General features: G+C 49.7%; 1 protein-coding gene across 1 annotated transcript in view; it reads right to left on the bottom strand.

The window, feature by feature from the left end:
• The window catches only part of TFAP2D (transcription factor AP-2 delta), a 67,764-nt gene that overhangs the window by 32,550 nt on the left and 12,807 nt on the right, over nucleotides 1–22,407 (bottom strand). Inside the window, exons 3-4 of the mRNA XM_078600371.1 lie at nucleotides 12,090–12,255; nucleotides 5,606–5,724 (exon numbers count right to left, since the gene is read on the bottom strand). Coding sequence (XP_078456497.1) covers nucleotides 5,606–5,724; nucleotides 12,090–12,255 — 285 coding nt within the window. The remainder of the gene's footprint in view (nucleotides 1–5,605; nucleotides 5,725–12,089; nucleotides 12,256–22,407) is intronic.

Genomic DNA, 22,407 nt, shown 5'->3' with positions numbered 1-22,407 from the left:
TGCTAGCAACACGGGCATTGGGGGGGTGCTATCCCAAGTCGTTGGGGGTGTCGAAAGAGTTGTCGCCTACGGTAGTAGGGTGTTGTCTCCGGCGGAGCAGCGCTACTGTGTCACCCGTCGCGAGCTGCTTGCCATTGTTTTTTTTGTGCAGCAGTTTAGGCCATATCTCTATGGTCGTCACTTTACAGTCCGAACGGACCACGCGGCGCTACAGTATTCATTGAGGGTCGCCCAGCCCTCGGGCCAGTTGTCGCGTTGGTTGGAAGTCCTCCAGGACTATCAGTTTACGACTACGTACCGTAAGGGGTTGCGACACACGAATGCCGATTGCTTGTCGCGGTTGTTGCCTTGTGATGAATGCGCGTGTTTGTCGGGATCGGCGCGCTGTAAACCGACGCTTGCGGGGGAGATGGGGGCACTGGCTGCGACAGCGGGCGCACCGATCGGGGATGATTCCACTGCCTCTCAGGGTCGGGACTCGCTGCTCTCGCTGTCGCTCAGCGAATGGGGCCGCCTCCAGATGGCGGACAGCTCGCTGCTAGCATTGCGCCGCAAGGTTGGGGGTCCCGAGGGGGACCAGGAGCGTACCGGCTCCTATGTACTTGAGCAGGGCGTGTTATTGAGATGGGACAGTTTGTCCCGGCGGAACGCACTCGTGGTGCCTTCCGCTGTGAGGGGGAGGGTTGTCTTGGTGGCACACGAACGCCTCTTGCACTTGGGAGTTAACAAGACGCTTGCCCTGCTTCAGCGTGACTATTACTGGCCGGGAATGGGAAGTGATGTGGTACATATTCTGAAGGGGTGCGTTGAGTGCGCCAGGCGTAAACCACCGGCCGTGGCAGCTAATCCACCGCTGCAATCTATTCAGGTCTCGCGTACCAACGAGCTCGTTGCACTCGATATTTTGGGGCCCTTCCCAGTCACGCCGAGAGGGAATAAATATTTGTTAGTGGGGGTCGAATACTTTACCCGATGGCCTATGGCGTGGCCTCTCGCTAACCAGTCGGCAGCGGCTGTGACGGATGCCTTCGTCCAGGGCTATGTCCTGGACAAGGGGGCTCCCGAACGCCTGCTGACCGACCAAGGTAAAAAAATTTCGAGTAAATTGTTGCAAGAGGTGTGCGATCTGTTGGGTACCAAGAAGGTGCGTACCTCCCCGTACCACCCGCAGACTGACGGGATGGTGGAGAGACTCCACAAAACTTTGACTTCCATGCTGTGCCAGCAGGTGTGCGAGGCACATGTAGATTGGGACCTGCAGGTCCCGGGAGTCCTTGCCGCGTATAGAATGGCCCCCCATGCAGCTACGGGGTTTTCCCCATTCTATTTGATGTACGGTCGGGAAGCTGACCCGCCAATGGAAACGCAACTTGGCCTGTCCGCTCCACGAACTAATTCTAATTTGGCAGAACATATTAAGTTTAATATTCACAAGCTGACAGAGGCGAGGGAGGCCGCACGGCTTAATTCGCGGGCTCGCCAAATGGCTAATGAACGGTTGCGGGCACGGAAGGTGTCCATGCACGAATGGAAACCAGGTGACAGGGCCTGGCTGCATTGCCCTCAGGCACCCTTGGCTACGTCGCCTAAATTGTTGAGACCGTGGAGGGGACCCGTGGAGGTCGTGCGCGTTGCACGGCCCCAGTGCGTTCAGATAAAGTGGGGAAAGCGCCGTTGGTACGTTCACCCCTCCCGACTGAAACCGTTCTCGCCTCCATATGGCCTCCCCTTGTGTCGTGATGGCCGGGCGTGTGACGTGACCGGCGACCCAGAGGGGGAAATGTCTCTGCCTGATCCACACGTATTTTCGCCTGATCTGCTCCCAGGTGTCTCGGAACTGACAGCTGCCGATCACCGGCGGCCGGATCTCCGCGGCGGGGCCGGCCCTTTCAGGCCCGTTCCGCGCCGTCTGGAGCAGCCGGAACCGCCGGACGGTCGTCAGTGTCCCGCCCCATACGATGGACCAGCCAGACGGACTCGCGCCAGGTCGTGCTACTTTGCATGACCTGCCTCGTGAGGAGTCGGGGCAGTTGGAGCGCCTCGTCACTGCGTGTAGTCGCAGGGACGTGGGGCGCGTTCGTTTTCGAATTTGCTCGTATCGTGTTATTGTTGACTTTTCGTGTTCATTGTCAATCTGTACATAGTTATTCTTGTTGTTGTTGTTGTTGTGTTATGTTACGGGGCACACTCGGGGGGTTACGGGGTTTTTTTTGTTGGTTGTCGTTTTATCGTCGCGGTTGGTTGTTGTTAGCAGCCGGGCCGGCTGCGAGCTATGTGGGAGGGGGTGATGTAGTGGTGATACGCGCTGGGTGTATATGTCGTGTGCCAGCGCGTATGTACGGGTGTGTGTGTGGTGACGCGCGCTGACGGGGAGGAGCAGGCGTCAGTGCGCGGGTGGGGGTAGTGCTGCTGATTGGCTGTGTGCCGGTGACGCGCCCAGAGGGAGTGATCGGGTAGCAGCGCGGTGTGATTGGTCGGGGAGTGGAAACACGCGCTGAGCGGAACCGGATCGTAGGGATAGCGCGTGGGGATTGGGTAACTGAGGAGCGGTGCCGACGTTGAGGTCCGCATCCGCTCCGTCTCCCGGGAAGAAGAGGTATATAAGGTGATGCACAGAGGAGCAGGGGGCAGAAGTGGAACCATCTAAGAATGAAGACGAAGGTGCAGAGATAGAGCCCGGAGAGGAGAGTAATGGAGAGTAGAGGAGAGTAATGGAGAATAGAGGAGAGTAAGGTATAAGTGTGTAGCCAGCGAGAGAGAACGGTCTACACGAGCTGAGTAATGTATAGTGTGTAGCCAGCGAGAGAGAACGGTCTACACGAGCTGAGTAATGTATAGTGTGTAGCCAGAGAGAGAGAACGGTCTACACGAGCTGAGTGATGTATAGTGTGTAGCCAGCGAGAGAGAACGGTCTACACGAGCCGAGTATGCATACGGTGTAGCCAGAGAGAGAGGAAGGTCTACACGAGCCGAGTATGCATACGGTGTAGCCAGAGAGAGAGATGCAAAGTCTACACGAGGCGAGTGGAGAGTGTAGCAGAGGCGCAGAGTCTACACGAGGCGAGAGAAGAGTGTAGCCGAGGCGCGGAGTCTACACGAGGCACAGAGAGCCAGCAGCACAGAATCCAGAGAGTCAAGAGAAGCGTAGGGTCAGAATCCAGAGAGTCAAGAGAAGCGTAGGGTGAAGAAGAAGAGGTCACGAGTTGTACCGTTGTATGGTGACCGCATTGTGAAGAAGAGAGGCCACGCGTTGTATTGTTACAAGTCAAGATTTAATAAAAGAAGTGTGTTCCCGTCAAGGAGTTTCCTGCCGTCATTTTCCAATACTTCACATACATTACTGGCCTTTGATCAAATTGCCCAAACTGTGCCTTATCTCATCCGATTTCAGTATCCAAGCAGTGTTGGTGGTCCGGTCACGTAGGTTCTCGCGGTTGTGCCCTACAGGATCTCCCGATGCATTTTCTTTGGATTAGCGCAGTTGGCTACCTACGGTGCGATACAAGTTCGACGTACAGTACGTGCCGCACGTTGTTCGGCGCGGTGTCCAACTTTTCGTTCCACATGCCGGGAGCTTCTTCAGAAACTGAAAGCTAGAGTTGAGTATGTACATGTTTTTTGTTTGCATGTTCACCACAAGTACGTGTGGTTAATGCAGACAGGATTCCTTGAAAAAGGATTCTGTTTGGTGTTTTAACATCTTAACACAGCTGTTTTATTGCCAAAAAGGGTAAAACCAATTTTTATATTTTGATACTGGCAAGAAAGGTCACATATTGTGTAGAACATCCTTCGCACCGTATGTTGTCGACCGTGCTAATCGGAGGTCCGGGGGAAGGACAACAAACTAAACACAAAAAAGCACTTCTAAAAGAAGTGAGTGTGGTCAGTGCTCAAAGATGAGAATGGATGGCAATACGAGACATTACAGTCTCGGGCTGTGGCCATGAGATGGCAGTACAACAAATGTATTCTTGAATCCATCTGTGTCGACCTTCGACTGTTATATCCCCTCCTACACGCCAAACACTCAACGGTGGAAATGGCCAAAATATTCCAATGGCAAAGCCCTCGTGAATTTTGCCTCAAGGCTCGAGGCTTCTCTAGGAAAAAAACAAAACAAATGGCATCATTATTATTAATTCAGTACTGCATTTTCTCACACCAATGTTTGTAACAGAAAAAAACATTACAAAACATCCATGCCTGACGCATGCGATCTCGACTCGCGTGATGGCTGCCCAAGTAGATCTTGGATAAGTTGTAGGTTTGATCTAACCTTGCTCCGATCTAGCTCGTCTATTTTCTGGAGTCATTGTTTTGCTCAACCATCCTCACGTATTTTTATTTTATGGGGAGCGGGAGCATAGTAACGGTTAGCGTGATGTGCAATGAACCCGGCGATCCGAGTTCAATTCCTGCTCACGGCCAACATCGGGTGACGAATATCTGAACCACTCCTGGGCCTCTCCTTGGTCGACTCAGCCTCAATTGAGTACCTGGTGTAGTGTGTAAACATCGCCAACAGGGAGACAAAGGTGCCCGAGCGTGGTGCTGGCCACCCACCCCTCGTGTGCCATACCGGCCTTCCTCCGCACCTGCGATTAGTATAGTTGGCTATGTACAGTGTGAAAGAAGTTCGACATACATACGTACATACACACAAAAAATACGGTGATACAGGGCATGGCGGTGAACCCAGCGACCAAAGTTTGATTCCTGGCCATGACTGGCTTCAGTTGTGGGTGATATATTAATCAGTCCCCTACCCATCCCAATCCCCCCCCCCTTCACTAACTCACACTGATCAGCACTGTGATATACGCTCAAAAAGTTCCCATCCAGCTGTGACATTGGGATGTAGGAATTGAACAGCACGCACAGTGAACTCCAACGTGCACTCCGTTTGCCCCCGGATACCACGCATCTCTGCGTTCAAAATCCTCGGATACAACCACTGCTCGATTGCCTGCTGTACACTCGCTGCCCTGCCCCCAAAGTCATTTAACCTTTCGCCTTGGTTTGAAACGGGCTCCGAACACAGAACGGTTGGAGCGGATGTGGCTGATTGCCCAATGGAGGCAGACAAAGCACTTATAATAATACATCTACGACGAATACTACGCCAGATTAGGACCAGGTTTTTTTTTCTTTTTTATTTGCTCGCACACGCACACACGCGCAAAGACAAAGATCCCCCCCATAGCCCTAATACACTTTTGGCGCAAGTGCTGGTAGCGAGCAACCTATGAAAATCGGCACACGAGGGGGGCAGGTTGCGAGCACCACGCCCAGCCACCTTTGTCTCCCTAGAGGTGATGTTTACACACCAGACCAGGTACACGTTTGAGGCCGGGTCGACCTCGAGGAGGCCCATGGCTTGTTCAGATAATTGTCACCGGTGTTGGCCGTGAGCGGCAAACAAACTCGGGTCGCCGGGTTTTTAGGGCAGCGCACTAACCGCTGCACTACCGCTCCACCGCACACACACACACACAGACTTCGCCTCATGCTGCCGCGCATCCCCCCCCCCCCCGCCGTAAGGCAGCAAGGGGCCGGGGCTCACGCGACGGCGTGGCGAGTGAGCGGAACTAATGGCCTTTACCTTCCACCAGCGAGGTGAGCAAGGTGACGTTGGCTGCTTTCCTGCGCCCCGCGGGGAGGTTTAACCCCAGCCGGTCGAGTTTCTCGCGCAGGCACCGGCCACCGTTCTTCGACTTGGCTCTGAGCGGTGGTGGTGGCGGTCACGATCGGAAGTATGGGAAACAACACAAGGCGTGCGCACTGGTGAGTTCCACTCAATCGATGAGTTCACGATGATGATGATGATCATCATCAGCAAAGATTCATTTCAGCAAGGTCATCATAATCATCGTCAGCAAAGATTCATTTCAGCTAGGTCATCATAATCATCATCATCATCAGGGATTAATTTCAGTTGGGTCATCATTATCATCATCATCATCAGGGATTCATTTCAGTCAGGTTATCATAGGCATCATCAAGGATTCATTACAGCGCTTGTGAGAAGGATAACATTGTTGGAAGGACATACATTTTTTGCCTATGACCAAATCACCCAGAATGCACTTGATTCTGTTGGGCCTTGCTAGCTAAGCTGATTTGGGCCTAGAGAGTACCTTAGATGGGTGGCCACCTTGTCAAAAAACAGCATAACTAGGCAGTGAGAAACAGAGGGCATTGTGGCAAAATCCACCGTGATTCTGTACTCCCTGCAACCTTCACCAATCTGACCAACGTGGTGAGGCATGGGCAGGTAACCCTCATGGCCTGCGTGGTGTGGAGAGGCCCTCATCCAACACTAGATTGCCATGTGGGCTGTGTATATGTAGATACATTCATACCCATCCTATTGATTTTTCCACAACAACTTTTATTTGAATACACACTACTTGTTAAAAAAAAATGTTTAAGTGAAACGAAAAGCCACTCTCTGACCAACAACAACCACAAACGTGCACTACTCACTATGCCGTATCGATTCCCCTTGCTTAACTTTGCACTGGAACCATCCAGAACGCAGTTCCGAAAATTATTTTGGCTATCCTACATCCATCCATCCATCCATCTCGCCTAGTTTTTTTCTTACGACAACCGTGAGCCACCACCATTTAATTTGTATAATCCTGTTCATAGAGTTATAGGAATGTAGTAAATAATGATTATGGATAGTACTTTGTGCTCTAGTGGTAGTGCTTTCCACCAACAAGACCTGCTCCAAGCTGGCCTAGCCGCGTTGCGGAAAATATCGAGTGAGATGTTAACCTATTTACTAAACTAAAATTAAACTTTGTTTATTTTACCAGGTAAGGTCGACTGAGGATTATAGCTCTTTTCCGTAGCGACCTCGCCACAAATGATAGCTCAACGAAGTGGCTTATCACGTGGAAATATGCAGCAGCCAAATACTCTAACTGCACTTTCTAAATGTGGAGGGAAAAACCGAATGCCCTGGAGAAAAATTATATGTGACCACGAGGAGAAAATATACTGGCATCAGGGTCAGGATCGAACGCCTGCAACTCCTGCATACCAGGCGAGGTAGTTAACATCTCGCCTAAACCACAGCGAGAACAAGCGCATCCCAAGCAAAACAAACACTCTCACAGTCACTTAGCCTCACCGGCATTAGCAACAAACTAAGGACTGCAGAGCTTCAACAGCGATGTGTAGAAGAAGGTCAGGCTTATTACTGCGATACCCCGTGAACTTTACAAAGGAATGAATGTCAGATGGAGCACTCTCATCTCGCATGAATTACCATTCAAATATACAGGAAGTTTTAAAATAATGGACCCAATTTCTAAGCAGTATACTTCACGATGGCAACATGTTACAATTACACGAAAAGTTACAAAAGGTTTAATGAGTTCTCAAGTTTTACTAACCATTTGAAAAATGCTCTATGTGCCCTCCACCTGCTGTACGGACAACATCGAGACGATAGTTGAGTTCGTCCCAAACGCCTTTCTTCTCACGTTTTCCTCTGAGGTGTGTGGTCACCCTGTTCTCTTCCCCTTACATAAACAGCCTGTTTCCTCAAATTGTCGTTACCAACGACGAATGCTCTTTGACATTGGAGGATCAATGCCAAAACTCCGTTGAAACGCACGCTGCACCGCAATTACGGATTCAGTCTTACTGAGCTGCAGAACGCAAAACGCCTTGTGTTGCGGGGTTGCCATCTTGCGAATGACTGTGGCTAGGGGCTGTTTGTGCACTGGGAGAGGCATCTAGCGGTAATCATTTGAAACGTTATTCCCTGCCCTTTCAAGTGTTAAGAGTTTCATTCATGGGCGGTTCGTGGTTGCAGAGATATAGCGATTTCAAATCGGGTCCATCTTTTTAAAACACCCTGTATATCTCTCCCCCGCGCATTGTCCCCCCTTCTATGAGAGTCTGAACTTCTCTGCGCATCCTTGCCTTTCCCTCCCCGAGACACCCAACCCATCCGAAATATGTACGCGTGTTTAATTTGATCGTAGCCTTCAGTAAAATGTGCTGAGCAAAGTCTGAACGCAAGCGCATTCTTGCGCCGAAATGCGCGGCTTTTTACGAGTGATTAACATATAAATATGTAAAGAGTTACAAGACAATACCATTAACAAGACGGCAAGCATTCTACCGACGTTACCGTCAAACGCCGCTCCGCGCGAGAGTGCGCGGGATGCCGCGCGCATTTCGCCGGCGTGACCTATTTAAGAAAAGGTGTTGGACTAATTGTGCTCAGCACGCCCGGTCGCGAGCGTAGTTGTCAAAAAAATAAACACGGCCGCTATTTGCAAAGCTCTATCGACCGAATCAATCCTCAAACCTGTGATTAAAGTAGGGTGAGAAGCAATTACAGTATCTTTGCATTATTTCCTTAGCTAGGGACATTGGTATCATTGCTGTTGTTGTTAGTGACATGAGTTAAAATTTCTGGACCAGTAGACAGGTGACCTTTATGGTCAGTTGGAGGCCCACTAAAAAAGCAGGGCACTCTGTCAAAGTGAGATCTAATTTGAGATTTTGCCGACGACACGCAAAAAAAAAACCTTCCATCTTGCGAATAGTGCCAAAGGGTCTTCAACATTTTTACTTCATGCGCTTTGTTAATACCCAACAAGAAAAAAATTACCAGGTGGGCAAGAGATTCCGTGCAGTGGCTCTGCACAAACACGTTCAGCGGTGAGCGAGTTGACCGCGCGTGTAGACTGCGGGTTTAGCGATGTCAGAAATGTCAAACTCAAATATGCTACTTAACATCCCTGCAGCTAAATAAAACAACAGGTTTTCACAAATCGTTTTTTTCTTTCCCCACACTGTAAATATGGTCACACATTTTGGGGACAAATGCTGCTTTACGCAATGCGCTGTCCATCATCGTCATCGTCAGCCATGATCAATCCACTGCTGGATGAAGGCCACCCTGAAACGTTCTCATCTCTCACGGTCCTCATGCCTGCGCTGTTGAGATCCGAGGTTCAAATTCAGGTTTGAGAGCCACCCATGATTTTAAGCGGGTTCTCAAGTGCCATGTATTGATGGTCTCAGTAGAGTCACCAACGACTGCATGCATGAGTTGAGTATTTGGCTGATATGGATTTCCACGCGAAAAGCCACTTCTCGTTGAGCAATCATTTGTGGCCAGGTCACTTCTGATAAAAGAGCTATATAGCGCAATGGGCCTTACCTGGTAAAAAAAAGAGATTTCGTTTGAAAAAATCTTCGTATTAAACTCCATTCGTAATTTATTTTACTTATTAAAGCTACCCAATAGAAAACAAACGTTTGACTTCCACGAAACAAACACTCTGTAGAGGGAATATGAGCAACACATTGTGACACAAAATGTCAGCATTATCAGTGTGATTATTTTTGTGTGTGTTCGATGTTCTAATACGGTAATTACTGCACAAGTCGACAATAAAATCGTGTAATTGCTCCTCTAGGCGATGTGGAAATGTATTTTAAGCTTCCCACAGTTACAACTTGAATGGGGATGTCACATTAGCCTCCGCGCGTGTGTGTGTGCGTGTAGCTGCACGCAGTCCACGGGGCTGCACGCCACTCGTCACGGCCCGGTGCGAGATGTGGCGACGGAGCGGACAAACGCGTGCCGTTACGCAACGTGCGCTGCGACAACCTCCCAAGTGACACGACAAACTTGCGCTACACAGGCACAGCCAGCCGGCTCCGGTGGGGGGGGGGGGACTAATACCAGAACGACGAGACATTGTAAAACACCTCCTTTGTTCCCCTGAATATTGGTACCCACAGGGAGAATGGATTTTTGTTCTAACCAGCAAGCATGGTTAGATTGAGGATTAAGGTTCGGGTTGGGTTAGGTTACGGTTTTGATTCGGTAAGTTGGAGGGTTAGGTAGGCTAGTGGTATGGTAAGAGATACGATTAGGTTATTGTGAGGTTAAGGTTAAGATTAGGTTAGGATTAGGATTAGTTTACAGTTGGTTTTGGGTTAAGTGCCATGTCAGATTTGGTTCATTTAACGTGAATGCATGTTTCACAAATAGCTTTGGAAAAGTGGTACCTAAAATAGCATATGTTTTGTTGAATAGGCATGTATATAGGCTTACGTTCAAAACCTGAGTAGCCAAGTGGACTTTAACAGACCGCACTGTTGAAGAATGTGTAATAGACCAAAGTTCATGTTCTTTAATTGGGCAATGATATAAGGTTTTGGGAAAACGAGACGGTGGGAGAGAATGACAGTGTCGAGTAATGTGAGAAGACAGAGGAAAGTAGGGGGGTGCCATGGTGGCGAGATGTCAACTACCTCGCCTGGTATACAAGGAGGTCGTGGGTTCGATCTTGACCCTGACGCCTGTATTTTTGGAGTTCGCGTGTTCGCTCCCCGTGGTCACGTGGAATTTCCCTCCGGGTCCTCCGTTTTTTTCTCCCCACATTTTCAATCGGCACGTGTTTAGCATATTTAGCTACTAGAAATGCCCACGTGATAAGCCACTTCGTCCAGCTACCATCACGTGAGGCCAGGTCGCTTCTGAAAAAGAGCTGTGTAGCTCAGTGGGCCTTACCTGTTAAAAATATACATATTTTAGTTTAGTGTTGTGACCTGCAATGTGGTGGTTGAACCCAGGGTGGATGAGATGAAATGGATCAGTTTAATCTCATCGATGCTGTTAGAAGAAATCATTGAGGGAAATTCATAGGAATAGTAGCCATGGTAGTAGCGATTTAAGAGTGATGAGGAGACTGACCACCAGTAAGTCAGTGACTGGAGTCAATCACTGAGTGCTGGATCATAAATCAACGCTGACTGGTGTCAATATCTATCCCTCCCCGTCAATTGCAAGGCCTTCTCGTGGGAGTGCATGATTTCAACAGCATTGGTTCAATGCAATCAAACTCTGGACAGGTTTCGACATACAATTTGCCATCAACAGATTCTGACTTGCTTGAACTAATGCTGCAGAACTTTCCAGATATTTTAGGCAAGGGCCCTCTCTTTAATATATGGATCCTTTTTTTATGCAACGTCATAAAAATGCATACCGCTAAGTATTAATTAGCGTAGTTGTGGAGGACGCAAGCAACAACATAAATAAGCGAACACCATATCCCCTTCATATATTTGAACACGGGGAGCACAAACAAACATACTTTCATTTTGTTGACGTAGAGGGACAGATATATAAAGTAGTTAACGAGGTAGAGTCTGCTTATTTATCTTCTCCACAACGACGCTCATCATAATTCCGTGCTATGTATTCAGGTATAATGGTTGATGCAGTGTACCAGGTGGGACAATATTTACCAGGACACCCTCCAGCTACGGGCTGAGCCCCAGCTGAAATTAATCCATGGTTTCACCTCAGCATCTACCCCCTGCCTCCCCCCACACCACACCTCACCTTCTATTAAATTATTAGTTTTTACCAGGTAAGGCCCACTGAGCTACATAGCTCTTTTTCAGAAGCGACCAGGCCACAAATGATAGCAGAACGAAGTAGCTTATCACGTGGAAATGTACAGCAGCCAAATTCTCTAAAGGTATGTTGATTCTAAATGTAAAAAGGAAAAACCGGAAGACCCGGATAAAAATCCACGCGACCACGGGAAAAACATGCAAACTCAATTCCTCGGTTAACAGTGACATCGGTTAACGATTTTTCGGTTAACGTTCCGCCTCCAATAGGACCCCCATTGTTTTGACTAACGTTAACATTTTTATTAACGGTACGTTTATGTTATGCAATTTCGGCCAATCCGAGTACTCGTAAGTGAGGCTGAGCCATGCCCTCAGCCAATCAGGGACGCCCATTTATGAGCCGTTTAGACCTCAACTGGCTTTGTTTACATTACGTTTTCTGTTTTCGATTAATGCTTTTAAAATGGAATTCCTATATTCGATTAACAGTTATTTCGATTAACGGTAGCTTTTTTTGTGGAATGGATAAAAAAACGTTAACCGAGGGACTACTGTATACAGCCATCAGGGTCGGGATCGAACCCCACGACCTCTATGTACACCAGGCGAGGTAGTTAATATCTCGCCACCACGGCACCCCTTGACAAAGCGCAGCAGTAGCGGGCGTAGTCGCTCACCTCCTGAGGATGCCGCCCAGGAGGGACGCGTTGAGACATTCTGGGGGAGACAGTCGCCGCTTCACCTCTGCAATGGTCACCTTGTACTTGGACGTCGAGCTGAGGAGGGACAGCCGGCCGGGCACCGAGCAGAAGAGGTCAGTGGGGTTGACCGCTGCGGATCCACCTGCGAACCGCATGGGGAGGCACGGCGCACGATTAGGCGCCGCAAAAGCTGGGCCCGCACGCGCGTCTCCTTCACGCATCTGACCCTCCACGTTAATGCGCGTCCCATCGGTCACACGCACACACACACACCACTGCAGCATTGGTTCAACAGAAGCAAACTCTGGACCGGTTTTTGGGCTTTCCGAAACTTTGCACTCCTATCGTTTTTGTTTGTTTGTTGTCGTACCTTTATGACCTGCCCCCCTTACTGGACGTGTGGGGGGGGGGGGGAAAGAGGTTCACAACTCGTCAGATTTCTTCAGGATAAATAAAGATTTTGACGATTCTGGTCAGTGTCTCATCAGCGGTGTAAGAGGCTTGCTGGTGAACTACCAAATGTTTAGAGACGAAGACACGAGTCCTAGTTCAACGCAAACAGGCTCAAATTTAGACTTAAAACTTCCGTGACTGCAAGAATTAATATTCTTGGTTCTTTCGGTAAAGTCACGTAGATAGAAAACAAAAATCTAAATTAAAAGCAAAAAAAACCACGACGTTTTATCGGTGAAAGTGCCCCCTCTGAAAATTAGTCAAGAACACTGGACTAGAGAATGTGGCAATTGTTAGAACGATCTTATCGGCTCCCGAAAATGTAAAGCGAGGGTAAGAAACGTCGCTGGAAGGGATGAACGATGGCCGATGGATCAAGCAGGATGGCGGAATGGCAGCCGAAGAACGGAACATTGTCCAAGAGTACGTTCAAGGACATGGAGCGAAATCGGCTGTTGTGCAGGAGCTAGAGGTGGGTGTTTTACTTTGCAGGATCGTGAGAGGAGGCTATCGCGCTCGGAGTCGGGAGAAACTCATCCAGCAGTGGATTGACAAAGGCCCGTAAAATAAGTATTAATAACGTTCTTTAAGGGAAGATGCACTGAGTACTCTAAGGTTAAACTCTTTTTTGTGATACTGTGTTGGCAGTGGTGAATAGGCACGCTTATCAAAATATTGACCATGCATCAATAACCCTTACCTAAGAATTTAAACATATAAATAGGCAACGTGTCTGCCAATGGGCCCTTCTTCATAGCGCGACTGGCATGAGGCTACATAGAACCACCCATAACAGACTATAGGGGCAAGTGCTGTAAGAGAGCAGCACCTATGAAGGCCGGCGCAGCCCCGGCACGGCAAACGAGGAGGGTGGGTGGGTGGCCAGCACCACGCCCGGCCGCCTTTGCCCTCCCCAGTAGCGATGCTTACACACCACACCGGGCACTCATTTTGCGGCCGAGTTGTCCTAGGAGAGGGCCCAGGACCGGTTTAGCTCACAGGGCATTTCTAAAGAAACTCTTCTAAATTGTTCTGTTCCATGGCATAGCGCGCCTACCACTGTGCCATCGCCCCCCCCCACCGCCCCCCACCGCGAGGTAAGATTTGACCCGCGGTGAACTGCACGGAGTGGGAGAGCGCCCAGCCACCTGTTACTGACGCGTCACTCGCACGGGGAAGGGATTCATCCGCCGCACTCGTTGATGGAGTGCACACAGGGGGGGGGGGGGTCGCGCAGTTCGTCTGCCAAGTGGCTCGCGCGCTCGGTTGTAACCCTAATGAGCGAGGTTGAGGGCCTTTAGAGACAATGAGCATGGAGAGAGCCTCCGGAGCGCTCTGATGCTAACCCCAAGCCCAAGCGATATCGGTCAGCTGTGCCCCTAACGTAGTGCATATATATTATAGACCCAACTAGTATCGCCTTTGATTCCTCTAACATTGTTATCGGGATCTTCAATCAAACATGTTAGATATTTCCATATCATTACGAGGCATAATCAATCCACTGCTGGATGAAGGCCTCCCCCCAAGTCGTTGCATCTCTCAACAAACCACCTCTAACACCTGCGCACACCGACCATTATTCCTGAGTGGTGTGTTCTGCCTATAAATCCACTTCTTTTGTACAATTCGAAGCATGTATTTAACCTGCATATTTACGTGTTGGCTTCATTGCTTTGTTGAACTCTACTATGCTTCAACGTATATGCTCCCCACCTTAATTTCCCCCCACTGACCAATGTGGTGAAGTATGGTCGAATACTCCGTAAGACCCGCATGGAGTGGGGGGGGGGGGCGTTTTATTCAGCACTGGATGAACAAAGCGTTGACTGAGCATGTACGACTAACACTATATTTGGTATGTTAATGACTGCATTTACTGAAGTATAATATAAATGCAGCGTGAGCAAAAAATATGCGTGTAATCAGATATATTTTCATATGTGAGGCCTGCATCAAGCACCGAATCACTTAAGTGTGTAAGAATCGATAATATTTGATTGACGCGAGCAAACATGCCAAAGTTACTTTTAAGGTAAGTGTGAGAGAAAAATGTACAAAACACTGCTCAAGCGAAATAGTTTGCAATGCAAAATGGCTAAAGGAGGCGGATAAAGCGAGGCCAAAAAAATTCCATTTATAAATATATATATATAAAATAATCGCGGCCTGGCATCACGATTTCATCAATTCTCGGGGAGGAGGATGAAGGTGAATATTTGCTCCCAGTGCCAAAATATTTCCAATTGTCATCACCTGCGTCTACCCGTGTCTGAAATTGCAAGTTAAAAGACAGGATTTGATTATTACGACGATTCGTTGCCAGTCGTGCACAAGCACAATTACCAAAAACCAGAACCCCGCACTCACACTGCCGCAACATGTGCTATGAAAGTAGGCCCATTGCCCGAAACGTTGCCAACGATTATTATACATTTTCTGTTAAGGCAGTGTGTTGTTGACCGCGAGTTTGTAAAGTGGTTTCTTTTTTTTCCCCACGTGCATGTTCTGCGGTGGAGCAATATTCCAAGATGATGCAAATCGGGATCGCATTGTGTGTGAACAATTGCAGCCATTGGTTGGAATCATTCTCAACAGATGCTAATTATCAGAGGATTTTGACTCAAAGCTTTCGTGACGTAAAGTCATGTAGATAGGTTCAAATTAATAATGATGACGATCGCTCGTGTTGTGATAGAAATGTCGTGGTTTTTGTTTATGTTATTTTTATTAATTTGAACCTATCTACGTGACTTTAACGAAAGACCCAAAGAATATCAGGGGATTGTATAATATCGTGTGGCATGTCAATCGGCTGCTGGATGATGGCCTGCCTCTGTCGTGCAGGGTCGTGGCGGTTATTCGGCCATACTCAACCATGCTGGTCAGTGCGGGTTGTAGGACGAAATTTGAGAGCATGTCTACTCCCTTGAGTAAAACAATAAGGGTGCTTAGGTGTGCAGTAAAATAATTGAGGTTCGTTTGTATGTGTAATGCGAGCAAGGACAGGGTGGGCGCTGCCTCCGCACCACTCACACGGGCCGGAGTATTGGGGAGGCGGAGCCTGGTCGACGGGGCGTGTGGGAGGAGCCACTGCTCACCTCGGCTCCAATGGGAGTCGGGGTGAGTGGGGGCGGAGACAGGGGAAGTGTGGGAAGGAGGAGTCAGGGTCACGTGAGAAGGAGGATATAGGGAGAGAGCCGGAAGAGATCTGTGAGTCGGGAGAGCATGGAAATAGGGGAGAGCCACGCTGGGTGGTGGCGGAAGAGTGGCGCTATTTGCCACGTGGTCGGAGTCACGGCACCGTCGGCCAGTGGTGTACGTGGGATAGCAGTAGCTAGCGGAGTGTGTGGAGCTAGCGGGGTGTGAGGAGATAGAAGCGTGTGCGGGGCACACAGGGGGCAGCGGTGTGGCTGCAGAGTGTGCGGGGCACACGGAGCAGCGGTGTGGCTGCAGGGTGTGCGGGGCACACGGAACAGCGGTGTGGCTGCGGGGTGTGTGGAGCACACGACGCGTGCGCGGGGCGCACGACAGAAGAGGCGCGGGTCCAACACGCGGACATCGCGGGGTGCGAGACAAGAACCCAATAAAGGACAAACGGAGACCTACATCGCCTAAAGAGTCCTTTATTACATATGTATCCTGCTAAATATACTGTACTAGCGGGAAGTACCCGGCGTTTCCCGGGAAAAAAATACAGACACACACATCGACCTATACACACTTACAGACATTGACCCACACACACACAAAGACATCGACTTACACACACACACATATGGACTCACACACACAGACATCGACTTTAGATACACACACATGGAGCCACACACAGACATATCGACTCTCACACACACGCACATGGACCCCCACACAAAACACATCGACTGACACAGACAGACACATCGACTCACAACAACCGCCATTCACCACTAAGTGGCGGTGACGTCACCATGACGCTTGTGCCAGGCCATGTGCACCTTGAGGCCACGTGAAGTGTCGAACGCCCGCTCGCAGGAGGTGACGGGGCAGACCCAGGTGCCACGGGTCGACTGACTGAGATGACCGAGATGACTGGCTGATGCACCACCTGTGCCCCCTACTGTGCCAACTTGCTGTGCTTTAGCCACCCGGCGCTCCGCTCGTTTTTGTGAGCATCGCTCCTCCGCCCTCCGTTGTTGTTGGACGGTGACTGCCTCCAACTGCCCAGTAGCGTCCTTCACGAGCCTCCTCCACATAGGCCGATCTTGACACCGCTGGTACCAGTCATTGGCAAGTCCACTCAGCTCCACGTCCTCCTGTACCACATCACTCCATCTCTTCTCTAGCCCGTACCGTGCGCGTTTAGCCCCCTCGATCCGGCCGAACAAAAGCTGTTTAGGCATGCGGTGGCTGGGCATGCGGGCTACATGACCCAGCCAACGCAGCCTTGCCTGCCGGAGGAGCTCACAGATGGGACTTGCCCAGATCTTTCAAGGATTTGTGAGCTCCTCACACAATCCAGCCTGGTTAAACCCAGGATGGATCGTAGGCAGGCCAGCCTAAATGTATCTAACCGGCGAAGATGCTCCATTAGGGGGGTACACGTTTTGCAAGCGTAGAGAAGGGAGGGAATGACTGGCCAAGAAGACCTGAAGCTTCGTGCGGAGCAACAGACCAGGTAGCTCCCACACAGCATTACGCAACCGATGAAAAGATATTGCCGCTCGACTGATTCAGAGTGAGACCTCTGCTGTTAAACTGGAGCCGGTCATAAGCACACTGCCCAGGTATGGGAAACTCTCCACTGTCTCCACAACTGCCCCATCACCGATTGGGAGTTGTGGGGGTGGAGTGTTCAATGGTACAAAATACCCAGGCAGGTGCTTAGTTTTGGTGGGGCTGATGGTAAGGCCCCACCTCTTAGTGGCACGCTCCAGTTCTCAGCAGCATCTCCAACTCCTCCTCTGAATGAGCAGATATTACCAAATCATCGGCATACATAACGTGGTTGACCAATAGGGAGCCATCCCTTGATCGCACCCGGGCATCGATCAGCCTCCTATCATATCTGTACCAAATGGAAATTCCCCCCGGTACAGCTATTGAAGGCTTCACGAACTACGTGGTCAAAATAGATGTTACATAATGTGGGAGCCAGAGGACATCTCTGTCGCACCCCAAGGTGTACAGGGAATGGCTCCGACTCCCGGCCACGTAGTTTTACCCGGGCCCACTCACCATCATTAAGGTCCTTAATGATCGTGAGCAGAGCGTCAGGGACTCCGAAAGCACGAAGAACAACCCAGAGCCCAGGCCTACTGATGGTATCATAGGCCTTGACCAGGTCAATAAAACAGAGATGTAGGTCTTGTAGGAATTCCCTACACCTCTGCTGTAGCAGACGTACAGAAAATATGGCATCTGTGCAGGACCGCCCTTTCCTGAAACCGCATTGGGGCTCCGCAAGCCTCTCCTCAGCGTGCCTAGCAAGGTGATGTTGAATAATCCTTGCCAGGACCTTTCCCGGCAAACTGAGGAGTGAGATGCCCCTGTAATTGTTACAGTCTGTGCGGTCCCCCTTCTTAAAGAGGGGGACCACCAGAGCATCCTTCCAATCCTGCGGAACCTGTCCAGTGGTCCAGACTGTTGTTATGATGTCATATAGGGCAGTTTGTGCACAAACGCCACCCTCCCTCAGCATTTCGCTTGGGAGATCATCTCTGCCCGGTGCCTTTTCTGGTCTCAGACTCCGGATCGCTTTCAGTACTTCCTCAACAGATGGCACCTCAGCCAGCCACTCACAGGGGGTGACTTCTTCTAATATATGAGGCACCGCAGCCTCAGCAGGGTCATCACCACTTTGTGCCATGATGTTTTCCTGGCTGAGGGATTTCCCCTCCCCCAGGACCTCACAGAAATGCTCAGCAAATCTGCAAACCTGTTCCTGGGGGTCGGAGATTGGATCACCGTTTTTTCCCCTAATGATGGTAATAGGTGTGGCGCTGCAGGTTACTTTTTTGATGGAGTTAAATAGTTGTCCACTGAGGCAGACTCCATCTCCTCAGCAACCCGTGACCACCACCCATCCTTGCAGCGCCTTACGGCTCTCCGAACCTCCGAGCGAAGGCTGCGGTAAGCCTCTAACATTCTCTGACGTGGGATGCTGTAGCCGATGAGAGTGGGCCTGTCGCTTTTTCTCAATTAACCTGAACACCTCCTCCATCAGCCAGGGTTTCTGGGGAGGTCTGGACCGCGTACCCAAAGCAGCCATTGCAGCTGCATGAGTCACAGTCTTAAACCTCGCCTATTTACCCTCGACATCAGGTGGAATGGGGGACGATGCCAACCCCAGCTGCAAGCAATGATGAAATTCTCGCTTGCAACTTTCATCAGCTAACTGAGACCAGGCCACTTTTGGTTGGAATGGGATCCTGGGTGTACACCCACCACCGGAGTGGAAGAATGGCAGGCGCATCTTACAGATGACTAGTCGATGGTCAGAGGTCAGATCAGCTCCACGGTAGGCCCTGGTGTCAAGGACATGGGCTCGCATCCGCTGGTCCGTCACTATGTAGTCCAGCAGATGTTCTTGCTTGGACCCGGCATGTATCCATGATGTTGTGTGGATGCGCCGATGCCAGAAGAGCGTGTTGGTAATTACAAGCCCATGGGCTGCACAAAAATCTAGCAGCCTCCTACCGTTATTATTGAGCTGATCTGGCCCATGCCTTCCAATCACTCCAGACCAGGTGCCAGCATCATGACCAACTCGGGCATTGAAGTCACCCAACAAGATGACTCTGTCCCGAGTGGCCACTTTAGCCAGCACCTGTGACAGGAGGTCATAGAAAGCGTCTGACTCATCGGCTTTGCCTGCATCCCTCCACGGATGTTCGTCTTCGGTGGGGGCATAAGTAACCACGACCACCACTCCTCGCCTCTGGTTGATGGGAAGGCGAGCCCAAAGTATCCTGGGGCTTACAGCTTCCCACACCTCACCGCCACGCTCCCACGCCCCCTTCATTCTTTTGTTCAGAAGAAGAGCCACACCCTGTTGTTTGGCAGTCTCCTGCCCCGAGTAGAGGACTGTCCACCCCTCATGGTGGCAGGATCCACCGGACCTCCTGAATGCCACAGAGATCCAGGCGGTACCGGTCCAGCTCCCGACAGAGGAGTGGCAGCCTCTCCTCCGCAGTGAGCGTTCGAACATTCCACGTGGCCATCCGCAATGGTTTTTCGTTGTTTCTGGAGGAGCCCCGAGGGTGAAAATTCAATCTCCTGGCTCCGCCAAATGGGGTTTGGCCAGGAGACGTCATAAAAGCCTGACCCCCCGGGGCCTCCGGCACAAGCTTATTAATTACAGGTTTATGTTTAATTCGTAGTTTAGTGGTGATTAATTGAAGGTGGAGGGGTTACCAGCCCCTCGCACCCGTCCAGAGCCCCCGTTTAGCCACTGTGGTGGTCACAGACGCCATGAGGGGAGAGGCCAATGGGCATTGGCCCTCCCCCCACAGCACTGCCCACGACAGTGTTGCCCGTCCGGCACCGCGAGGAGGTAGGAGGTTGTTTTGCCGGACACACACACACATGCACCTACACACACACACACAAAGAAATGGACTTACACACTCACATGGAGCCACATACACACAGACTCACACACACACATCGACTCACACACACAGACAGGTACCCTCACACACACATACATCGACTCACACACACAGACACGTCGACTCACACACACACATCGACACAGACAGGCACATAAAATCACATGCACACATGGACTTAGACACACACGTAAATAAAATAAAAAATACTAACTTAATTTCCAAATTTTAGTTGTCTATGCACACACACAAACTACGCACACACATTGACTAACACACACACATCGACGGACAAATACACATATCGACTCATATACACACACGAAAGGACTCACACACACACATATCGACTTACACACACGCACAAAGACTTACACACATACATAGACTCATACACATAGATTTGCACGCACACACAATAGATGTTTTAGTTGCATTTGCACACATACATACATCGACTCACACAGACACATGCACCTACACACACAAAGAAATGGACGTACACACTCACATGGAGACACGCACACACATCGACTGACACACACACATGGACTCACACATGGACTCACACACACACATAGACTCACACACACAGACACATCAACTCACACGCACACATGGACTTAGACACACACATATATATTAGGAAATGTCAATTTTTTTTAAAAATAATTAGTTGTCTACAGACACAGACCACGCACACACATCGACGGACACACAGATATATCAACTCATGCACACACACATCGACTCGCACACACATGGACTGATACACACACACACGGACGTAGACACCCACACATAGTGGAAGACACACACATGGACTCGCACGCACACAAGGCCGTAGACACAATAAAAAAGATAATAACATTCACCAAGTAAATTTAGAAATCTTTGTTGTGAACACACAAACATTATGAATGTAATATTTGCAAGGTAAGTCTTTAAAAATCAGGTTTCTATCAGCGTGAGTTGACACAATAATAATAATATTATAAATGACTATGGTAATTTAAAAATATTAGTTGTGAGCAGACAAAAAAATAGTTGTCTGCACATAAACATAGTTAATGTAATATTAGCAAGGTGAATATAAAAAAATGGGTTTCTATAAACGTGAATATAAGGAAAGAAGCAAGGAAATAGTACTTAACATTGCCGTGGTGAGGCCTTGTCCCGTGCAGAGCCCCTTGCAGACGTCGCAAACGGGTTTTGATTCCTTACCCGTACCCGGCCGCACCAGGGCCATACCCGTACCCTACCCGAAATGAGTGACAAACGGCTACTCACCAGTGACTCATGGCCTACCAGTACCCGTACCCGGCCGCACCAGGGTCGCAAACAGCTACCCGTACCCGTACCCGGCCGGGTATGGGTAGCCGGGTATCGGGTAGGGTACGGGTATCGGTTACCCGATTGCGACCTGTGGACCCTGGCTTCGCCTAGATTGCCCAGCCAGCGAGGTGTCACCTTGGCAGGGTGTGGGCTGGACCGCTCCCCCCGGCCGTGCTACATTAATACTATCTAAGCGCAGTAATATTAATATCTACGGACTCTATAGTAGCAACAGGACGCATTGGGGTGGAGTGGGGAGAAGAGGACATCTCACTATGAAGAATTAAGCTCAGCGTTGTGTGTTTTGTTGCATTTTTAACGCGAATGCAAATGTGTGCCGATCGTGTGTGCGTTGCTAGGGGCAACCCCTGTCAGCAGTGCAAAGTGTAATTTTACAAATGCATATCATAGTAATGTGTGCAACGTACCTTGTAGAGTGTGAAGGAGAATAAAAAAGCCGGCACACCTCCGGCGATGGTGCGTGAGAGTTTGTGGGGGCTAACCGTGATGAGCGTTGTGCGCATGTGCAGCTGTGCGCGTTGTCCCGCCCCGACCGGCGAAGGGAAATAAATATATAATAGCGGAACTACATCTTTTCATAAAAATAAATCGCAAAAAATACGCTATTTTAACTATTTTAAAGGTGAGTGACGGGAAAACTGAATAGTGCTTGCCCACCGCGATGCTTGCGGCGTGGTACCAGGCAAATTTTATTTCACGTAAACCCCACCGTTTGAGAGTCAAATCCCTCGCAAGCGCAATTGCGCAGACAGAGACAGACGGACAGACAGACAAAAATTTCATTTTATAGGTAAGAGATGTATAGCAAAGACCCCCCGATATAGCCAGCAGACTGTTTGGGCAAATGCTGTTAGTGAGCACAAATTAAAGCCGACACGACACACGAGGGG

Source organism: Lampetra planeri, chromosome 14 (genome assembly GCF_965212315.1).
Source record: "Lampetra planeri chromosome 14, kcLamPlan1.2.h2, whole genome shotgun sequence".
NCBI lineage: Eukaryota > Metazoa > Chordata > Hyperoartia > Petromyzontiformes > Petromyzontidae > Lampetra > Lampetra planeri.
Note: the sequence above shows the minus strand (reverse complement) of the source record. Positions and strands in the feature narration are given on the sequence as shown.